This window comes from Aegilops tauschii, chromosome 1 (genome assembly GCF_002575655.3).
Source record: "Aegilops tauschii subsp. strangulata cultivar AL8/78 chromosome 1, Aet v6.0, whole genome shotgun sequence".
In the NCBI taxonomy this organism is placed as follows: Eukaryota; Viridiplantae; Streptophyta; class Magnoliopsida; order Poales; family Poaceae; genus Aegilops; species Aegilops tauschii.
In genome coordinates, this window is record NC_053035.3 from 303,269,922 (window position 1) to 303,289,905 (window position 19,984).

At 44.3% G+C, this 19,984-nt stretch overlaps 1 protein-coding gene, 1 long non-coding RNA gene and 1 pseudogene across 3 annotated transcripts; 2 read left to right on the forward strand and 1 right to left on the reverse strand.

Annotated features, from left to right (window-relative positions):
* Nucleotides 1–3,875: 3,875 nt before the first annotated feature.
* Nucleotides 3,876–6,619, forward strand: LOC109756264 (serine carboxypeptidase-like 34). Its single transcript, XM_073496562.1, has 9 exons — nt 3,876–4,059; nt 4,170–4,277; nt 4,421–4,516; nt 4,608–4,700; nt 4,847–4,935; nt 5,018–5,302; nt 5,419–5,540; nt 5,652–5,853; nt 6,020–6,619. Exons 1-9 carry the CDS (start codon nt 3,876–3,878, stop codon nt 6,167–6,169), a joined length of 1,329 nt encoding a protein of 442 aa, XP_073352663.1. The 3' UTR covers nt 6,170–6,619.
* A 275-nt stretch (nt 6,620–6,894) lies between these two features.
* On the reverse strand, nt 6,895–17,265 carry LOC109756265 (uncharacterized; annotated as a pseudogene).
* On the forward strand, nt 11,305–16,464 carry LOC109756266 (uncharacterized). 2 transcript variants are annotated; one of them, XR_005773007.3, is made up of 5 exons: nt 11,305–11,988; nt 12,081–12,421; nt 13,053–14,303; nt 14,398–14,483; nt 16,228–16,464. It is a non-coding gene; the product is annotated as an uncharacterized lncRNA (long non-coding RNA). The 2 variants fall into 2 exon arrangements; XR_002231198.4 differs by lacking the exon at nt 16,228–16,464 and having other exon boundaries at nt 11,307–11,988; nt 14,398–14,896.
* Nucleotides 17,266–19,984: the final 2,719 nt, after the last annotated feature.

Consider the following 19,984-nt stretch of genomic DNA (forward strand, 5'->3'; position numbering starts at 1 on the left):
CTTGAACCCTAGTGGGCTGGGGATACTACTATCCTCATAACCATCCAAGCATAGCTCGATTCGCTTCAAAAAATAGATTTGAGAAGTAATAAAACGTACACAGATTTGAAAATGTTCACAAAATGTGTATAAGTTCATGAATTAAAGAAATATTATTTTCAAAATGTTCATGAATTCAAAATATGTTCCCAAATTTTTAAAACTGATCATGTTTCAATAATAATTCATGATTTTTTAAAAACGTAACTTTGGAAAAACCTCATAGATTTTTTTAAAGTTCATGATTTAGACAAGAAAAAAAATGAAAAATGAAAAAAGAAGGAAAAACTGCCAAATAAAACAGAAGTAAAAACTGCCAAAGAAAATAGAAAATTAACAAAGAGAACAAAAGTAAAAAACTGCCAAAGAAAACAGAAGCAAAAACATAGAAGAAAAATTGACCTGTAAAACCGAGGGAACCTTCTCGAGAGAATGGAAGAAAGTCTATATGGGCCGGCCCAGTTAGCAAACTAACAAAGGCAAGGGTATGCCCACTGTACGAAAATAACTCTATTAGGCGCATATAAGCATCAATGCTCAAAAAATAAATAAAGAAGGCGCATATAAGCACCAAATAGGATTTTCCCTTGTTCCGGGGGTGGGCATCAAGGTCGGGTAGGCATGTGAGTGTTAAAGACCAAGAGTGTACTTCTCGGTCTAGATGGACGGAGCTGAGGATGAAGCGTTAACCGGACTTGGACGAGGCTTAATTGCTCGTTGATTCATTTTTGGAAAATGCTAGAAATATTTCATCTAAAATCTATATTAGTCATTATAGAAAAACTGAACACAAAATTATTAGCATCATTACGTCTTCGTCACTTTGAGATCAGTATTTCTAGTGAGTTGAGTGATTCCGATGTGCCGTCTCAGTGATATCATATCAATTATATACATGATTGTGTCACATACTCCCTCTTTCTCAAAATACAAGGCGTGTGTTTGACATGGTCTTTAATGCATGAACTTAACCATTAATATATATAAAAATACTACCTCTCGTTCCGATGAATAAGACGTATTTTGTTTCATCAAGTCAAGACTTTGACCAACATTTACTCTTTTAATATCTGATTTATGTGATACAAAATCACTATCATAACAAAGTACTTTGAACTACGAATCTAGTGACACGGATCTCATGTCATATAACCTTGTATTTATGGAGTAATTATTGATCAAATGCATGTCTTAACAAAACAAATACGTCTTACTTTTAGGAATGGAGGGAGTATATAGATAGGGAATGTACAAATGGTATTGTCATATTTACCTTATAAAATAATTTCATTCTATATCTCTTTATATTAATAAAGTAAACATATTATTAGTGAAATCATAGTTAAAGTTGGATGTTAAAGACCAGACAAAAAAACAAAAACAAATGCGCCTTGTATTTTAGGATGATGGAGTATTATGTTCTTTTTGTGTATTATATAGTGTCATTTTCAATGTGAACTGCACATCCTTTTCTAGTGAATGATACTTTGAGATAAAGGACAATGCTCCCTTTGATGCTTATGGTGATAAAATTGATACTTGTTTGTCTGCGTACTAATGGCCAGCACAACAATTCATTTATTATGTGGTATCAAAGGAATACAAACATAATAAGTACACATATCTGTCCTTTGCTAAATTAGGATGTATAAAGCTAACACTAACAGTCTAACACAGTGAACCAACCTGTGGTTGGATGGTTAGAGGGACTGTGGTATCCCCAGCCCATCAGAGTTCAAATCCTGGTGCTCGCATTTATTTCTATATTTATTTCAGGATTTTCGGCGATGCGCATTCAGTGGGAGGAGACGTTCCCGTCGACGACGAGGTGCCTACGGTGACTTCGTAAATTTCAGGATGTGCGTGTGTGCATTTATATGAGCGCTTGTGTCTGCACTGATGTTTAAAAAAAAACAGTCTAACACATAAACTGGAAACTATGCCTAGACAAATGGAAGAACAAAAAATAAAGAGAAAAGTAGAAACGATGACCCACAACAGTTGCCAACCAACAAAAATGATGTAAGCACGTACGATCCGGGCATGGACACAACCGCACAAACTGAAAACCGTGTGCATAATAGACAAGCACTCCAGATGGTAAGAGCCGTTCGCGGAACCAAAAACATCCGTCGATGCATGAGTAACTCGCGAGAAGTGACACTTGCCCGCAATGTTTTATTAAAAAAAGAAATCTTGCCAAGGACTGGAGCTTGGGGGGGGGGGGGGGGGGGGGGGGGGGGGGGGGGGTGTTTAATCTTTCTTACTGCTGGTCTTTCATGAATAACAACACTGCTAAATCATATTCTTAAAGAGTAAGAGCAACTTCAAAGGGCTGACCCATTTTATCCGTTTGGGTCGGCGCGGACAAAAGTGGCGGCCCAACGCGCCGACCCCAACCCAAATCACGTCCGCGTCGCGTCCACGCCGACACATTTGCGGTCCAAATTTGCGCCCCAAATGCGTCGGCGCGGACGCCAAACGGACGCTTCGGGCGCCTTCTCGCTATCCGCCGCGTCCCCACATGGCGGCCGTCCAACTACCCGCTGCCCACGCGGTCAGCTTAATTTATGACGACGGGCCCACGCGTCAGCGACGGCGTTCGTCTTTTTTAAGCCGACCGTGCGGCGGGGCCGTCCTCATCCAAACTCACCGTCCACATCTGCCCACCTTTGCTCCTTCGTCGCCGGCAAACCCTAGCCACCACAACCACATCGAGATGGGCTTCTTCTCCGGCGCCAGCGGCGGAGGCGGAAGAGGAGGCCCGGTACGAGGCGGCAATGGCGCAGGCTCTTGCCCTCTCCGCGGCGGGCGACAGCGTGGTGCCGCCGGTGGCCCCGCCGTCCCCCATCAAGCCGGAGCCGCAGCCGGAGCCCGAGCCCATCGCGCGCTTCTCCTGGAATGGAGTGGTGCGCGAGTGGGTGTCCGCGCCACCGGTTTGGCTGGGGGCGACGCCGGCGCAGGAGCAGGCGTACCTCGAGATGTGGCGCCAGCGCCGGCTGGCAGAGGAGCGCCGTCGCGGCGAGTACGAGGAGATGCTCGAGCGCGACCTCGAGGAGGAGGCGCGCCAGGCCGCGGCTGCACAGGCGGCCGCACACACACCACCCCCCCCCCCCCCCCCCCCCCCCCCGCCCCGGCACTGCCGACGCCGGCACAGCCCGACATGGCGGCGCTCTGGAACACGACGTTCGCCTGGGCCGGGCCGGCGCCGACGCTCATCGACCTCACGGACCCCGAGGACGACGACGACGCCGCCGCCTCGTAGTTTAGGCTGGGTTTTTTTTTAATGCAAATGTGGACGCGTGGACTCTCGCCGGCCTTCGTGGCCGGCTTTAATGTTTAATTAATGTTGTTTTTTCTTTTTTTAATATGCATTTGTTCATTTTTTTTGGCGCCGTCAAAATGGGTCTCAGACCAGCGTTGGGCGCACGCGCCGAACCAAATGTGAAAGCGGGCATCCTTATCCGTCTGGCCGACTCAAACGGACAAAAAGTAGACGAAATCGCCGTCCGTTTGGGTCGGCCCATTGGAGTTGCTCTAATCATGTAATTCTGAGCAAGAGGGAGAATCAGGCCAACGAGAAAAGGTTGATGCCGGCCAAGGACTCGATCTACTTGTCAGTTGTCTCTGCACTCCACACACACTGTCTCTGTACTATAAATACTTCATTCCAATGCCTAACTTTCCCACAACCCCGAGCAAAAGGAGCTAACAAACCTTAAACCATGGAGGTTTCCACCTTACCCTGCTTGCTACTTGTGTCTGTTGCACTGGCACTCTGTTGTGCAGCTGCAGCACGGCCTGACAGTACAACAGCAAGCCTTGATGCAGCCACAATGGCCGCGCAAGAGCTTGACCGTGTCGCGTCACTGCCGGGGGCGCCGAGCTACTCATATGCGTTCAAACACTACTCCGGGTACGTCACGACCGACGAGCACCTCGGCAAGGCACTGTTCTACTGGTTCTTCGAGGCTACGGAGAAACCTGATGATAAGCCACTTGTCCTATGGTTAAATGGAGGTTGCTAACTAACTAACTAACTGTATTTTGCCTTGAAAATTCAGAAAACTTCGTGGGTGGAAGATGTATGTAATGTAGCCGTACATCGTGTGCTTTTGCAAAATTTGCAGGACCTGGCTGTTCTTCTGTAGGGTTTGGGCAGGCGCAGGAGCTCGGGCCATTTCTTGTGAAGAAAGAAGTGCCTGAGCTTGAGCTCAACCCGTATGCCTGGAACCAAGGCAAGTGCAAGTCAATAATAACATGCCATATGTCCCCACAAAAAAAAACATGCCATATGCAGTAATCATAGTAGGCCTATATTTACCATAATAACAATAAAACTATGGAAGCATGTATAGCTTACTGTTTGGTGAACTTTCAGCTGCCAACTTGCTGTTCCTGGACTCTCCAGCGGGTGTTGGATTTTCATACACGAACACGTCTTTCGAAATAGATCCACCGGGAGACAATTCCACAGGTACGCAGGACAGACATGCGTTTCCTCTTCTATCCAAACAATGAAGGGATTTCTTCCCAAGATAACATGACATTTCATTCGTCCTTTGCAGCACACGGTTCATATGCTTTCCTCGTCAGGTGGTTTCAGAGGTTCCCCCAGCACAAAATGAAAGAGTTCTACATAGCTGGAGAGAGCTACGCAGGTCTGCCGACTTATTCATAGATAGCTACTCCAGAGGAGTTCTATAACTCACAAAATTAAGCTGCCAACTTATTCATAGTTGTACATTATAATTTTGCTCATGATCTGACTTTTGCTCATTATAATTTCTTGCCACTCGATCGCTAGGACACTACATTCCGCAGTTAGCGAATGCCATCGTGGAGGAGAACAAGAAGGCCTCCAAAGAAAACTACATAAACCTCAAAGGCATCCTGGTACATACGCTGATATCCAGTTCACTCCCTCAAAATTTCACTAGTATATATTGATCATGTTTTCTTCTTCTTCTGATTCTAGATCGGGAACGCGTACATGGACGGGGACACAGACTTGCAGGGGATCGTGGACTCGGCGTGGCACCACGCCATCATCTCCGACACGCTCTACAGCGCCTTCCTCAAGTCGTGCGACTTCAGCATGGAGATCCTGTCTCCGGAGTGCGACGCGGCACTGAGCGAGTTCTTTCTTCTCTACAAACTCATAGACGTCTACAGCCTCTACACCCCCTACTGCGACCTCGGGTACCCGGCTTTGAACGCCTCATCCTCGGCGAACATCGGAGTCGGACAGACCAACGGCCGTGTAAGCAAAGCATCCTCCTTGGTTTCAGCTTCAAAATTTTCAGCCACTTATTTCCCCCCTCGGTCTGATCGAACAGTGTGATTGATTTTTCATGCACACAGTTTGATCTCCTCAAGATGCCAATGGGCTTCGATCCATGCACGCAGACGTACGCCACGGAGTATCTGAACCGTGAGGACGTGCAGAGGGCTCTGCATGCCAACACCACGGGAATGCCGTATCCCTACGTTCTCTGCCGGTAAGTTTATTCACCTAGCTGAGTTTGCCTGTTGGGCTCAGAATTGTGTTTTTGTGTACCCATTTCATAGCTGAATTTATACAGTTTTGCTTGTGTGGTGTTTCTTTTCAGCAATAGCATCAACGCTGTGTGGAAGGATTCCGACATGACGGTCGTCCCCATCGTCAAGAAGCTCGCGGAGGAAGGGCTTCGCATATGGATTTTCAGCGGCGACACGGATGCAAGGATCCCTACGACGTCGACGAGGTACACGCTGAAGAAGCTCGGCCTGCCCATCAAGGAGGACTGGTCGCCATGGTTCAGTCACAAGCAGGTACCACTACTGTTTTAATTAATTGGATAACTGAACAAAAGAGCAGGAGAATCCCATCGACAAGTAGCCCCTAATTGGCTGCTAATTAATCTCATCAGATCTTATGACACTATCTCACACGTTACATCGTGTGACGTTCTTGTTCTGATGCGTTTGTTGGTTGCAGGTTGGTGGATGGAGTGTGGTGTACGATGGCCTGACATTTGTCACGGTGAGAGGAGCCGGGCACATGGTGCCAACGTCGCTGCCCGAGCAGGCGCTGGAGCTCTTCAAGCACTTCCTCGCCAACCACAACCTCCCCTCCAAGCCCTTCTAGAGAGAAAAAAAAACGTCACAATTCGCACGTTTCCCCAATAAGATCAAGGGGGTCTCCATTCATGGATCAACCCGTCTCCTTTGCTCTTCTACGTCACCTGTAGTTCCTGATCAACCTGGTCTTGGATGGATTTCATTGCAAAACACTACTTGTAGAACTTGTGGATTTTGTTGCCGAGATCAGTTGTCTAAATACGATTTCTACGTCATATACCTAAATAGACTACAAAATATCTCTTTTGCTATTTTTCAGTCGCCTGAAAATTTATTTGGAAAACGTTTGAAATCTTTTTTTTGCGGGTAAAAACGTTTGAAATCACCCAGATGATTTCTGGAACATCGTTTTAGTGGGGACCATGCACTGCTTCCTTCCGAGCCACTCGTTTCCTGCCTTATCTCTTGAGGACGATCGTCCCCTAGCTCTCTCATTCTTTCCGTCTCTCTGCCCAGAATATAGCATAACAATATTTCAGAAATATTTCTCAAGACAAACTATGCATGAGATTTATAAATCTCAAGTGCAAACATTTAAAATAATATTTCGGGTTAATGGTTCCAAATTTTGACGCAAGACATGTCTAAAAACGTCACTTTCTTTGGAATACTTCCGCAAGACAAGAGTAACAAGGATCTATGAATGGTTTTTTTTGTTTTTGCAGGGTAGAGGATCCATGAATAGTTGCATAGCAGCATATTTTTTTGATAAAGTAACACCATTTATTATACAAGCAACGTATGAATACCAAAAGTAGTATCCTTTTTTTTGATAAAGTAACACCATTTATTATACAAGCAACGTATGAATACCAAAAGTAGTATCCTTGACAGGAGATTAGCGCGACCCAGTCAATGCATGACACATTACTAACTCGTCACGTCCCAATCACCGCCGCTGCGCGATCACACCCCGATCGGACGGTGTGCAGCCCAGTCACGCTGCAAGACAGATGAGAGAACGTTCGTGCCTTATGAATTTGGAATTTGGAAGTAATTATAGCTAGTGTAACGTATTATACACGCCCTCCAAATAAAAGTGGCACCACATAGACGTTAAAATTTGGAGAATAACAGAAGAAGACCAACGCCCCCATCAGACATTCTTTATGGCCATCTAGGATATCTTCCCTCTCAATCAGAGTCATCCTGAAAATGTGAAATACAATTTCAAATGAATATACGTATTATACATGTCCTACACATACAACCAAATATATGCAGTATATAGAAAAAATGTAGCAAGAAAACAGCAGGATAAAAAGATGTCACTTGATTTACAGTACCTCACTGATACTATCCCACATAAATGGGAACTCGCAATCCACATGACCTCCAACATACAAACTTTCGCCAGCTGGATGCCTCAAGTCCACAGAACCTTGATTCTTACAACCAAAGCAATGTCCTTCAAAAACAAAAATATTGACTTCATTTTTCAATAACATGACAAAAGAGAGAATGATTTGAAGCATATGAATCATAATAATATATTAAGTTTATGACTTAGTAATAAGCTACAAAACTTTGATCTACAACATCATATCTACCGTGTGAAGATAGACGGCATGACTACACAATTGGGCAGCGGGTTGAAATGAGAATAGCCAGAGAAAATAGATTGATTGCTCTTGCTTATCTCGCTAAATACATAGCACTTTCATATAATGTATGCTGGATGCTTAGGTTTTCGAATTGTAAAATCCTAGACTTCCCAATGCATATTATTACTCCCTCCGTCCCATATATAAGAGCGTTTTTATACTAGTGTAGTGCCAAAAACGCTCTTATATTATGGGACGGAGGGAGTATTTCCTAAAAGTAAGAGAACACGCACATGTGCATAGTACTACCAGAATGTTAACAAGAATAACAGGATATAACTCTGTGTTCTCCTCTATTACCAGAATGTTAACAGGATATAACAGGATATAACTCTGCTCCTCTTGACATCCCCGGCCATGATTTTCCAATAGTTCAATATGCAGACGATACCTTGGTTATCATGAATGGTTCATCTGGTCGGATGCATATTCTCATGAATACTTTGGATGATTTCGCTAAGGCTACGGGGCTCAGGGTTAGTTTTGCTAAGTCCTGCAGCTAATTTCTATAAATTTCTGTTTGATGGTCTTCAAGTAGATCATATTTTCCCCAAGATTTGGAAGAGCAAGTGCTTGCCCAAGCATAAGGTTTTTGCCTGGCTTTGATTATGGACAGATTGCACACCAGATATTTATAATCATCAGAGGGCATATTGGCACCTAGACTCCAATTCTAATTGTGTTCTTTGCAGCTCGGGGATACTTGAGACACGTGACTATTTGTATTTTGAATGCCCTTTTGCCTCGAGATGTTGGAACAGTGCAAAGGTCAACTGGATTCAGGGGAACAGCCTTATTCAAGCCCGGTGCGCGGTGAACTGGAACATTTGGCAATGGACTCCGAAGTGTGCCATCCAGGTGACCAAATAGCCAATGCGCTCCTGCACCTGCTGTTGATGCTGAGGGGCGGTACCCTACTGTTACTTCTGCCAGAGCTCCATGCGACGTCCACGGATCATTGTAACACAAAGCCAAGACATAATGCTCTCCAATACCATGGTGTTATGGCTCCTTCATTTGAGAGCCTATCCCACGCCAGTAGGAGCTTGAGGACCGGCCAGACGCTAGCGGAAGTGTCATCACCGGCAAACAGATACGGGAAGATAACAGACTCAAACCATGGTGATTGCTTCCTTATGTGAAGGATGGCTTAAGGCAAGACTCTACTCGAATACAAATATAACTGTATCTATTTTTTTGACACGCACAGGGATTCAATGTTATGTAAGGCTCTTGCCTAAGAACAAATCAAGTAGAGTACCAATCAGATACATATCCTGACTAGATATGAAAACAACAACTGGTGTGACAGATCTAGGAGACCTAACCATCTACGCCACACCTGCTGTATGTTGATCACCACATGACAAAACATCAGACAACAGTAGTAAATTTACACACAAAAACTTGCTCAGCTATTTATATTAATCAACTTATAGTAATACTACTACTGAAGGAGTCACTTTGTATGGCTTTACATATTTAAGATTAACAAATCCAATCCAAGCACGGCAAGTACATATAAATAGATTGACTATGCAAACTAGAGGCAAAGCAGTTCATCAAAATAACAGTTCCTAACATATTAGTAAATGCAAAGCAGCATATTTCATGCAACCCGTTATATGGCACTACTATATGACTAGTAGCCACGTACAATTAAGAAAGCATACCATTGTCATCAGAATCCAAAGGCTTGCAGCAAAGAACATTACACAGTTCTCCTTCGTCTGGGATCACACTTCAGCAAAAAATAGAACAGTGGAACCAGCCTGCTTAGCTGTAAAGTTGAAGTGTTCATAGGAGTTCATGTTTCCTTCAATAATGAAAACTTCGTCTTTACTTTCATCAAACACAAAACGCATCTCCTGAAAATATTTCTCAGATTAAAACAGTGGAATGTGCTCAAAATAAAAAATTACAAATTTAAATGGAAAGAAGACAAACCCCAGCAAGATCCTCATCATTGTTATATTTCTGTAAAGCATATGCCATGTACTGTTTCTTACGGTCAGCATCACGCTTTAGCATTTCTTTTTTGGAATATTTCTTTTCTTCTACCTCTGTTTCACTTTCTCCATCTTCAAGATGATTCTCCGCTGCTGCCTCCAAATCACTCAACCTCCAACTTGTCAAATTTCCAAATCTATCGGTAAGAAAAGGATCTCCGATATCCCCATCATCATCACTACCATCATTAGAACTGAAACAGATTGCAGATGGTTTCAAACAATTTTAGGAGAATAATCAATCATATAAGTATCCTATTGATAAATGAGTACACATATTCTTACAAGAGAATTATCGACAAATAGAATACAAAGTGTTTACAGAAAGACTACTTGATAGTACTTCACCCATTATGTATATAGCAGCCCCACATACAAATTTCATGTTATACTTATACCGACAATCTAACTGAAACATTCAGAATTCCGCGAACTCGAAGTGAGTGACTTCAACCAAACGTGACCGTATAGTACTTCTCACACGAAACTAAAACATCAAAGGCAAGGGGAGGCATATTGGTGAAAGAATCACCTGTGTTGACGAGCGACAGCAGCACCTTCACCTCTATCTTGTCCATCATTGTTATCAGCACCATGCCTAAAATGAGCCAGCAAGGTTAAGGGCAATAGGTGAAGAAAGAATTGCGAAAACAATGATAAATAACGTGCACACTGCCATTTGAGTAAGCTAAATCTCGACCATGTTGAGAAAAATGGTAATAATAGGTGAAGATGACCGAGGCGCGCCAGATTACACCTGGCCGCAACAATGTGGTGGGAAGGGAGCCAGACGAGGAGGAGGAGGCGGCGGTGGTGGTGGAGATGAAGAATCCTGAGGACGTCTCTTCGTGCGGCTGTTGCGGTTCGACCGGCCCATTGGATGGGAACAGGTGCACGGCGGCGCCGGAGGAGGGTACGCCCTAGAGGAATTGAGAGGAGATCCCGGGGGTGGCGGGAAGGACGTGGGCAGCTCAGGTCACGGAGGCGGCTAGGGCTGGAGGAGGTGGCGGCGGCAGCTTCGCCTCGTGGCTGCTTGGTGAGTTTGGCGACCCTCGAGGGGAATTTGGTCGGGGTGGGCGGTTGGGGACGGCCGTTTGCGTTTTTTCTTAGACTAGCCACAATGGGTAGTAACATCCCCATGTTACTAGTATATGTTACTACTCTATATAGTGGGAAGTAACATATGCGTGGTAACATGGAGCACTTCATTTATTAGGCTATAGACACATCTTGCCTTGATATGTGTGATGTTACTCATACTAGTAGTAACTAGCTATGTTACCACTTTCATCTCTTTCTTCATTTATTGCATGTCACGTCATCTATTTAACCTAGATATGTGTGATGTTACTACCTATGTTACTCCCACTGTGGGTAGTCTTACTACCAGTAGATAGATTATATAAGGCGACTTTTTATCTCTACTCCTAATCTCTGAGTTGGTAGTCTCCGCCGGTTAATTTTAGTCCCACCTTCTTTTTATTTTCGTCCTCCCTTCCACCTCGCAGGTAGACACGTCGACCAAAAAAAACCCAGCGATCCCTCCACGTCCGTCGATCCAAGGACAGACCTCCAGTCGCACCAGAGAAAAAGGGCTGAAAAAAAACCTACGAAAAAAAACCAGCGATCGCTACGAGCGAGGCCTCCTACTCGTTCGGCGCCGCCGCCGCTCCATCCCTTCGCCCCTGCCGCTCCATCCCTTCGCCGCCGTCCTCCACTTCAGGAGACGGAGCCGATCGCGTTGAGGATCCGCCGAGCCGCCGCTGTCCAGAACGCCACATCAAACCCACCAGATTCTTCTGCACGCACCACCGCCTCCCTTGCGAGGACGCCCGATCATGGGTCTCCATCGGCGCCACGACGGCCGCGGCCTCCCGACCGCCGACGCTCCAGATCCGCCTGTCGTTGACCCCCTCTACATTAGTGATCGGTCAAGGCAGGGGGCGTGGTGATATCCATCTTTCCGCATGTACGGCGGCCGGTGCCCGCGTCCGTGTATCCTGCGCCAAGGGTGTCGTATTCATCTCAAGGAGGTCCTCTCAGTCCTTCCCGGCGATGATGCCGAGCCGGGATTCCTCCTCCCACAGATCCGTTGATCCATGGTCAGATCTCAAGGAGGAGGGGCGTGCGGCGATTGCCACCGTCGGTGCCTACACTGGAAGGTCTCCGGTGCCTGCTCCAACCAGATCCAGCCGGACTGCCATCCCATTGCGGTAATAAATCTCAAGCCATGTCCTTTTCATTGAGTTGAACTACAAAACGCATGTTGTGTTTATGTGTTAGATCTTGCTGAATGTCTTGCCAGATATGTGTGCTGCTCCTGTTGTGCATTTGCTGGTTAAGCCGCTGCTTGTGCAAAATATGCTTACTGCTACCCGGGCTCACATGACCCAGAGGAGAAAGGAGCTGCGCAAGGAATCACTGCCAGAAGACTCAATACGAGTGTCTTGGACTCTAGGCCAAGTTCGGCAAGGAAGCAGCAATGCGAGCTAGCCGAGGGTTCAGACTGATGCGCGCTTTGATTCTCGCTGATTTATGATTTTGACCAAACCAAGCTGCTTTGGTTATCACGGAGGAGAACCCGCTGTTCCTAGAGGCCTGACGCCTGGTCGATCACAAGTCCTCCAAAGGGTGGAGCTGTTTCAGGTACCACGAGCACCTTCCACGACAAGCAGGTTCCAGTTGTGCCAAGTCTACCTGCTACTGCTATTCGTACTGTCCCCCTAGCAAAATAAGTTTATCTGATGCCTCAACGGCTCATATTTCTGCAAGTCACCCATTTATTTAGTGTTGGTCTGGGGAATTTTTTAAGTTGTTGTCTATACCTTCATGCCTCACCTGTAGTTTAAGTTAGAATCCATTCTGAAGCAAACTGAGTTACTAGCAGTTTACATGCCTTCTGGGCAAGCTAAGCTTCTTGAGGAAACTTAAAGTTTCCAGAAGATGTTATACACCTGACTGACGAAGATCTTTTCAGTTTTCATAAAGAAATTGATATGTATTTTTTTTTATGTCCACAAGGCATTTCATGACGATCCAAGCAGGTTGCTGATCAAATAGAAAATATGTAATTTCTGTTTTGGTAATAAACGTGCAATTCAACATATAGCTGGGGCAGCCTGATTTCCTCTTACACACGTCCGCTAGCAGCAACAGTTACAACCAGGCGGTTGCGGCCTGACTTGGCGGCTCTTCCTTTTTCTGTTGTGTTTGAATCAAATTTGGTGGTCTATGATTTTACAGGCATGTGTTGATCTTGGTCTTGTTCTGTATGCAGGTAGGGTACACTTGATGTTTCAAGTTTGGTGAAAGAAAAAGAGCTTCCTATGTTGATTTCGGGCAAGACATACATTCTGCCATGCATTAGTAGATCAATTGCTTCTCTGTGCAGGGGAACAATTAGTGATTGAATCTCTCTGTCACGTTTCTTGATTATCCAATTAATTTACCCCCATCTATGCATAAATTGGTCCGATTGAGATATGCCATTTTTTATGTAATAATCTATATTGGTTCTATATATGACTAGAACAATATGATACGATGCACATCGGTCCGCTTTACTGGCAATCTATCTACCTAGATGGAGGGGAGGCACCCGTGTGGAGCTGCTCAATGTTCGAGGAGATACAGCTAATTAAACAAGGTTATTTTAAAGTTCTTTGTGGTTCATGTTAGCTAGCTATCAGTAATAGTACAATCTTGATTTTTATGTCGTTCAGGTTTACCTAACCATCAGTAACATTACTTTCTATTGGAGACTTCTTACAGGAGGTGCTTATAAAATGATAGTTCAACAGGTACAGATTTTGGATTGCGGTCATCTATTTACCAGGGCATCGGTTAACTCAAGGCATCGATCAAAATTTAGCATTCTTTGTTGTGTGCAGCAAGGGGAAGACAGAGATTGTCTGATATATGCGATAGCGCAATATAATTTCTCTTGCATATTTATAATCTGCCATTTGAATGATGTTTTCTGTGTTGTAGTCGAATCAAGACAATTTGCAACTTTGGTGTTGTGACGTTGGAGGCATTGCTCAACAACAATGGGGGACTGTCGTTGATGCCTGACCCATGATGCCGGCGAAGGAACGAGAGTCGACGAGGGGTGGACGCCATGGGTTCGTGAACTGGCCAAGCCTCCATTGTTCGTTTGGTAATGTCCGACGCATTAGAGGCATAGTATGACATGCCCTGATTTTTACGTCGTCTACCAACATCTGACGAAGGAGAACCCGTCCCGGTTTCCATCTTGATGGTAAGTTCTTTAATCTTCTATCTCATGGGATGTGATGTGGTTGCCTTTATTTTGGCTTTTGACAAAGGATTGAAATTAGCTTATGTGCTTCCGAAGTGATATTATCAACCTTCAGCGCCACCACACTCAAATGGCGTAGGATAGACTGATGTTTCATGTGATGTGCTTTAAGCCATGTTTCAGCTTGTGTCGACCCAACATGTATTTTTAGTTTCAGTTGTTGAGCTCTGCACTACAAAACTGAGAAAGACCCATGACTTTTTACAGGTCAGGCATGTTTACTAAAATATATAATTTCTAAATCATTTCCATCAATATGTGAGTTGTTTGCTTGCTCAACCTTACGCTGGGATTTCTACAGACTACAAATAGAGGGAAATTGGCTTGTGCCTTACTAGAGACAGATGAACCAATAAAATGATTGAAAAGGCTCTTTCCAAGCATAAGGTAAGCTGAATCTTGTACAGTTTACTTCTTAATATAATTTGGTCAGTATGTTGTTTATTTTCTGAAATACTTGAAGCTATCACTATCAAAGCATATACTGATATGTTTTTGTAGCTATGTTTGCCTGTGAACATTGTATTCCATGCCATGTGATCAGAAAGAACAATATGTACATATCAGTAGGAATTAATTGGGGACTACATATTTCCTAGAGGGTATCACTACGAGTGAGAAAGTTTATTATTGTGAGTCAATATTTTGGAATGGTAAATCAGAAAGTTCTTGGAGCTATTTCAGGCTAAACTTGTACAAACAGTATGTACATGTCATATTTTAAAATTTGGTTCCCAGACTTTCTGATTACATATCCGATGCTTAACATTCATCATTGTAAATGTACATTTAATTGTAAATCAGGAAGTTGTTTCATATGCGAAACTTCAATATAGATGTGATTTACATTGATAACCATGGAACATCAAGAAGTAAAACGAGTGGATCTAGGTATGAACATCGTTGGATCTTTCTCTTCTCCGCGGGTGTAATAATTATTAGATTGGGGACAACTAAATTCTTTATCTTCGAATATTCCTTTCATTTCCGTGCATATCTAAGGGAGAAGTAAATAGAAAGCACTTACATAGGTTCCATTGATTTATGTGCATGTCGAAGGTTCCATTGTTTCCCATCTCTTTTGGGAAGCAGTCTGTCAAATTGCTCCACATAAAATCCCTAAATGAAAAAACAGATTTGTTTAATATAAGTGAGAATATCTTCAGATTAAATATAACAGCTGCAAGAGCTCATTTCAAAAACTATGGACAATAAAAACATAGAATGAATAAGCATACATGTAGGTTACTATTGTACAAAAACTATAAGATAGAACATCTTCAGATTAAAGATTACATATTACAGCTGCAAAAACTATGGTACAAAAACTATAATAGCTGCAAGAACTATGTTTAATATAATATAGAATATCTTCAGATTAAATATTGCACATAAAAAACTATAACAGCTGCAGGAGCTCTTATATCAGATCTGCTCAAAATATGATAACCAGAGTCATAGAATGAATAAACATATGTGTAGATACAATGAATAGATTAGATAGAAGTACTGTGCTACTGATTATGCAATTCTAACACATGAAGTGCATCATTGTAAATAAGATACTAGCTATCTTCAGGCTGGAAATGCAAGCAGTCAAACATTAACAACAGTATTTCTAAAAAATGAAAACAATCTTGCAATCTTGATATAAGAATTCTATCTTCAGCAGCATCACAGATTTTGCTATTTCATCTCATGTTGAAATCAACAATAGTTATAAAAACAGGAGTACAATCAGTCTACAATCTTGATATAAGAATCCTAAGTACTCCAAATAAGAGTATATAAACAGGAGTATGCAAAGAGTATATAAACAGTGAGCAAGTATGCAAGCGCTGCATGTTATATAAATAGGAGTACAATCTTGTCCTATAGGAGTACAATCTTGACTTGTAGGAGTACACAGAAACATCCATTTTTAATCACAACTTTTTCAACATAACAGAGGTCTACAAAAGCTTTTTAAGATACAATGGAGGTCTACAAAAGCTTTATTTTCAGATACCACTAACCAGTAGCCACAATGCTTTATTTTTCAGATACCACTAACCTTGGATTTTTAATTATGAGCACGAGAGCACAGGTAATTACATAAAAAAACAATTGAGCATATCTATCCCGTCAACAGCAACAACATATTCGAACATCGACAGCAACAGAGTACTTGAACATGAACATCATTTGATCTATCTGTGCTTGCAAAATGATGAATTACTGTTGTATACACGCATTGCAAATTCTTCCACAACAATCTGTACTTGAACACCAACAACATACTCCAACATCAACACGCATTGCAAATGGTGAATTACAGAAACAGAGTTCAGAACACAACTGTCACAAAGGTACTTGTACAAGTATACCTGCTCTCTGTACTTGCAGCTCCGCTCGATGAAGCCCTGCCACCACCAGCTAATGCAGCCCAGGACTGCTGGAAGAAGTCCATCGGGCAGAACTGCCGCACCAGCAGTAGGAGAGCTGCCCATCTCCCTGGACCGCTCCAGGAAGCAGCCGGAAGAACTCCGCCAGGCAGCACTCGTCGTCCTCCTCGTCCATGGGGGGAAGCCCCAGCAATGAGCTCTCGTCGGGAGCGGAGTCTGGGGAAGGGATCTGCCGAAGAGTACCGAGCTCACCGCGGCAACAGGCGCGCTCGTTGCCGCCCTCGTCCCCATGCCCTCCAGATCGAGATGGAAAGAAGTGACTTTTAGGTCCGGAGGAAGAGCTGCGCGGGGGAGAGCACCGGGAGGAGGCTCGGGGTAGCTGCATGGCGCGGCGGCGTGGAGCTGCGCGGCGCGGCGGCGTGGCCTGGCCGGCGAGCAGGCAGAGAGAAAATGGAGATGGAGCAGAGTGTGGTGTCGGAGGGGAATCGAGGAGTGCGAGTTATGTCGGACAACTGTGGAGGGGGTTTTCAAAAAATGCCATTGCGGCAAGTATTTGGAACCAGACTACCAGAGGGAGTATCAAACTTGCAATGTAGTACTCCCTCAAGCTAATCTCTACGAAGCTTATGTTGAAAGATTGTCATGTGTACTTATCAAATCACTGTCATGTTGTACTTGCTCAGTGACATGCATTGCCCAATTTGTTTATATCAACATCAATTAGTAGTAGACTTGTGAAGTTCAGAAAACATTCAATCTGAAATGCTTCGGCTAATGCGTACTCCCTCCATAAAAAAATATAAAAGCTTTTCGAGAAATTCCTCCATAAAGAAATACTATAAAAGCCTTTTGAGAAATCCATGGTTGTGTAGCTTCGCGTCAGGTAGCCAGACAGCTACCGCACCAAGTTGTCGTGTCCACAGCAGCCATCATCCTTGAGTCGTGTCGTGCATCTCACTCCTACATCTCCAAGCAGGAAGCCGACCAGCGCAATCTGCACCAAGCTGTTGTGTCCCACGGCCAGACTACGCGCCCAGCGTGCAGCCAGCTTCATCGTCGCGCTCTACCGCACCAGCGCGCCTGTGCGCTGCTACCGACGTGTCGAGCGCTACAGCCATGTCACGCAGCAAGAAGCGACAACGCTGTAAACGACGTCACACACCTCCGCAACTCATGTCGCCCTCTGCCCCCAGCAACCGACGCCTTGCAGATCTGGGCGTAAAGCACGCCGTACCGCGGTGGATCAAACCAATCGAGCCACCGTGGCGGGGAGTGGGGGATGCAGGTGAAGTCGTCGAGGGAAGTTAGGACAAGCTCGACGCGCGACATGGAGGAGAGATGGCGGGGATAGGGGGGTCAGTCGGCACCGTGGAGGCGAGTGGAGGATGCGGGACGTCGTCAATTGACGGGAGGCGGCGCAGACATGAGAAAGCTTGAGAGAGTGAGAGGAATTGTACGGTGCCACTGTGCTGTGAGGATAAGGATGTATATTAGGTGGAAAAGAAAACACCTCCGAATTGTAGCAAGCTCGAGCTTAGCCCGTCTTCTTGACGTACCCATAACTACAAATTATTATTTGCGCTGGTCACAAGGTGCTTAAAGAGTTTTCAGCGTGGGTGGACGCCTGTCTAAAAAAACTAATTAGGAGTACTCAATGTTTTTCCGAATAAAAACATCTGTGTTAGTCTCATTTTTATTTTAATATATTATATATGTTTATATAATATGGTATAAAATATATTTTTATTTTTATATGTTTTATTTTTGTCCATCAGAGATAAAAAGTGATGGATTCTAAGGAGGCTTTAAAAATATCAACGGGCTTAGGCATTGATGTAACGATGACGAGCCGGACTGAAATATCATGAGAAGAGGTGCGTACAAATAATCCTTATTTATATGTATGTTATACATGATAATACGAAATGTCCAATTTTATATGATTATTTTTGTAGCATATGAGAGAGAGATGTATTCTAGCGACATTCAAAACGAATCCATTCAACAAGGGTTCCGAGGCGACATCGCTGGAAGGGGCCAAAAGTTTACACAACTTTTTCACAACATAAAAAACCAAAAAAACAAATATAAAATTGTGCTCTAGATTATGCTCTGGTGGAACAGTTAAAAATTGGTTCGTCTGGTTTGCACGATAAGCTCCGTTGCATATTTTTAGGTCTTCCACGTAAAATATTCGTACTAATTACATATACTGCTTGTGCACAATGGTTAAGAGTTGTGGAAGTAGTTCTATTATACATGCTTAAATATCGTGTGAATGCAGCTAAAGATAACATTTTTGATATTGTGCAAGAATATCATAAGCGCATCAAGTAGATTTTAGTTTGTAACAGATTATTAATTGGATCATCGCTCTCTATGTATACATCGTGAAATTGCCTTTTTTTATCATTTACATTGCAAATGAAGTTGACTTCAACAATTATAGATTATCTTTTGTATAAATGTGAAAGTTAATATGCATTATGTTTATATATAACTTCAGTCAAGTATTTGAAAAGCCCGTAGCAACGCACGGGCATTCTACTTGTATTCAATAACAATCGAGTTAAATGTGTATAACCCCTGACCTCCCAGATTTGGACCACATCACCCCTAGACTCAATTTTGGCTCACTTAATCCTCTAAACCTGCACAAACTTGTCGGAGGTGAGGTCGATCATCCCGGAGCTACATACCTCGTCGTCAATAGCGGCGGGTCGAATCCACGTCACCCGATGAACCTAGGAGGCGGCAGCTTCGCCGCGGTCCGTGAAGAGCATGATGTTGTGCATCATTCATGCGGATTTGGCAGGGCTCACGCTCGATCGTACGATTGCTCTGCATGAATGTGTAGACCACCCTGTTCTTGCAGTGATGTCCGGGTCGGCAAGGAGCGCCGTCATGGCGGTGATATTCGTTAGTCCGCCTTCAAACGCACATCGGCCGTGCGGTGCTCCTCTAGTAGCACAAGATGGAATTGCTTATCCGCCTCCGGCATGGATAAGAGGTCGTCTGCCCCGCCAGCCGTGGCGTCAACTGACATCGGCTCTTCCTCCTCCGTGGTCTACTCCTTCTCCTTCCGGACCTTCGCGAGTGCCATGGGGTTGCCCTCCTCCCCCTCCTCTGAGCTCGGCTCCGAAGAGCTCAGAGGTTGGTCGACCGCAATCTGGGCGTGCGCCGTGCTTTCGCTGGTCTCCGCCCTGATTTCTGTGCTTGAGCATCTTGTACCATGTTATCTTCTCCCGAACCATAGCGACGACTAACGGGTGGAAAATGGGAGAAGCAAATGCAGCTATTGTTTGGGCGGGGGGCTTCGGTCGGCTTTTAATAGTCGGGGTAGGCTCCTCGGACGATGCACATGCAGGTAGGCGGACATTTGGACTCTCCTAGATCCCCTCCCCTCCCTCATGATTTGGGGCCGGATTGGGGGATTTCGGACGCCGGGTCTGATTCGACCAATATAGGGGTATGTGTTGGAGGCCTAAAAGTGTATGGATCATT

What these genes read in the sequence shown, in the direction of transcription:
- LOC109756264 (XM_073496562.1), top strand. Translation starts at nt 3,876, where the DNA reads ATGGCCGCGCAAGAGCTTGACCGTGTCGCGTCACTGCCGGGGGCGCCG. An exon ending in TCGGACAGACCAACGGCCGT is followed by an intron (nt 5,303 to 5,418) that starts GTAAGCAAAGCA and finishes GATCTCCTCAAG; the next exon opens with ATGCCAATGGGCTTCGATCC. An exon ending in TATCCCTACGTTCTCTGCCG is followed by an intron (nt 5,541 to 5,651) that starts GTAAGTTTATTC and finishes GTTTCTTTTCAG; the next exon opens with CAATAGCATCAACGCTGTGT.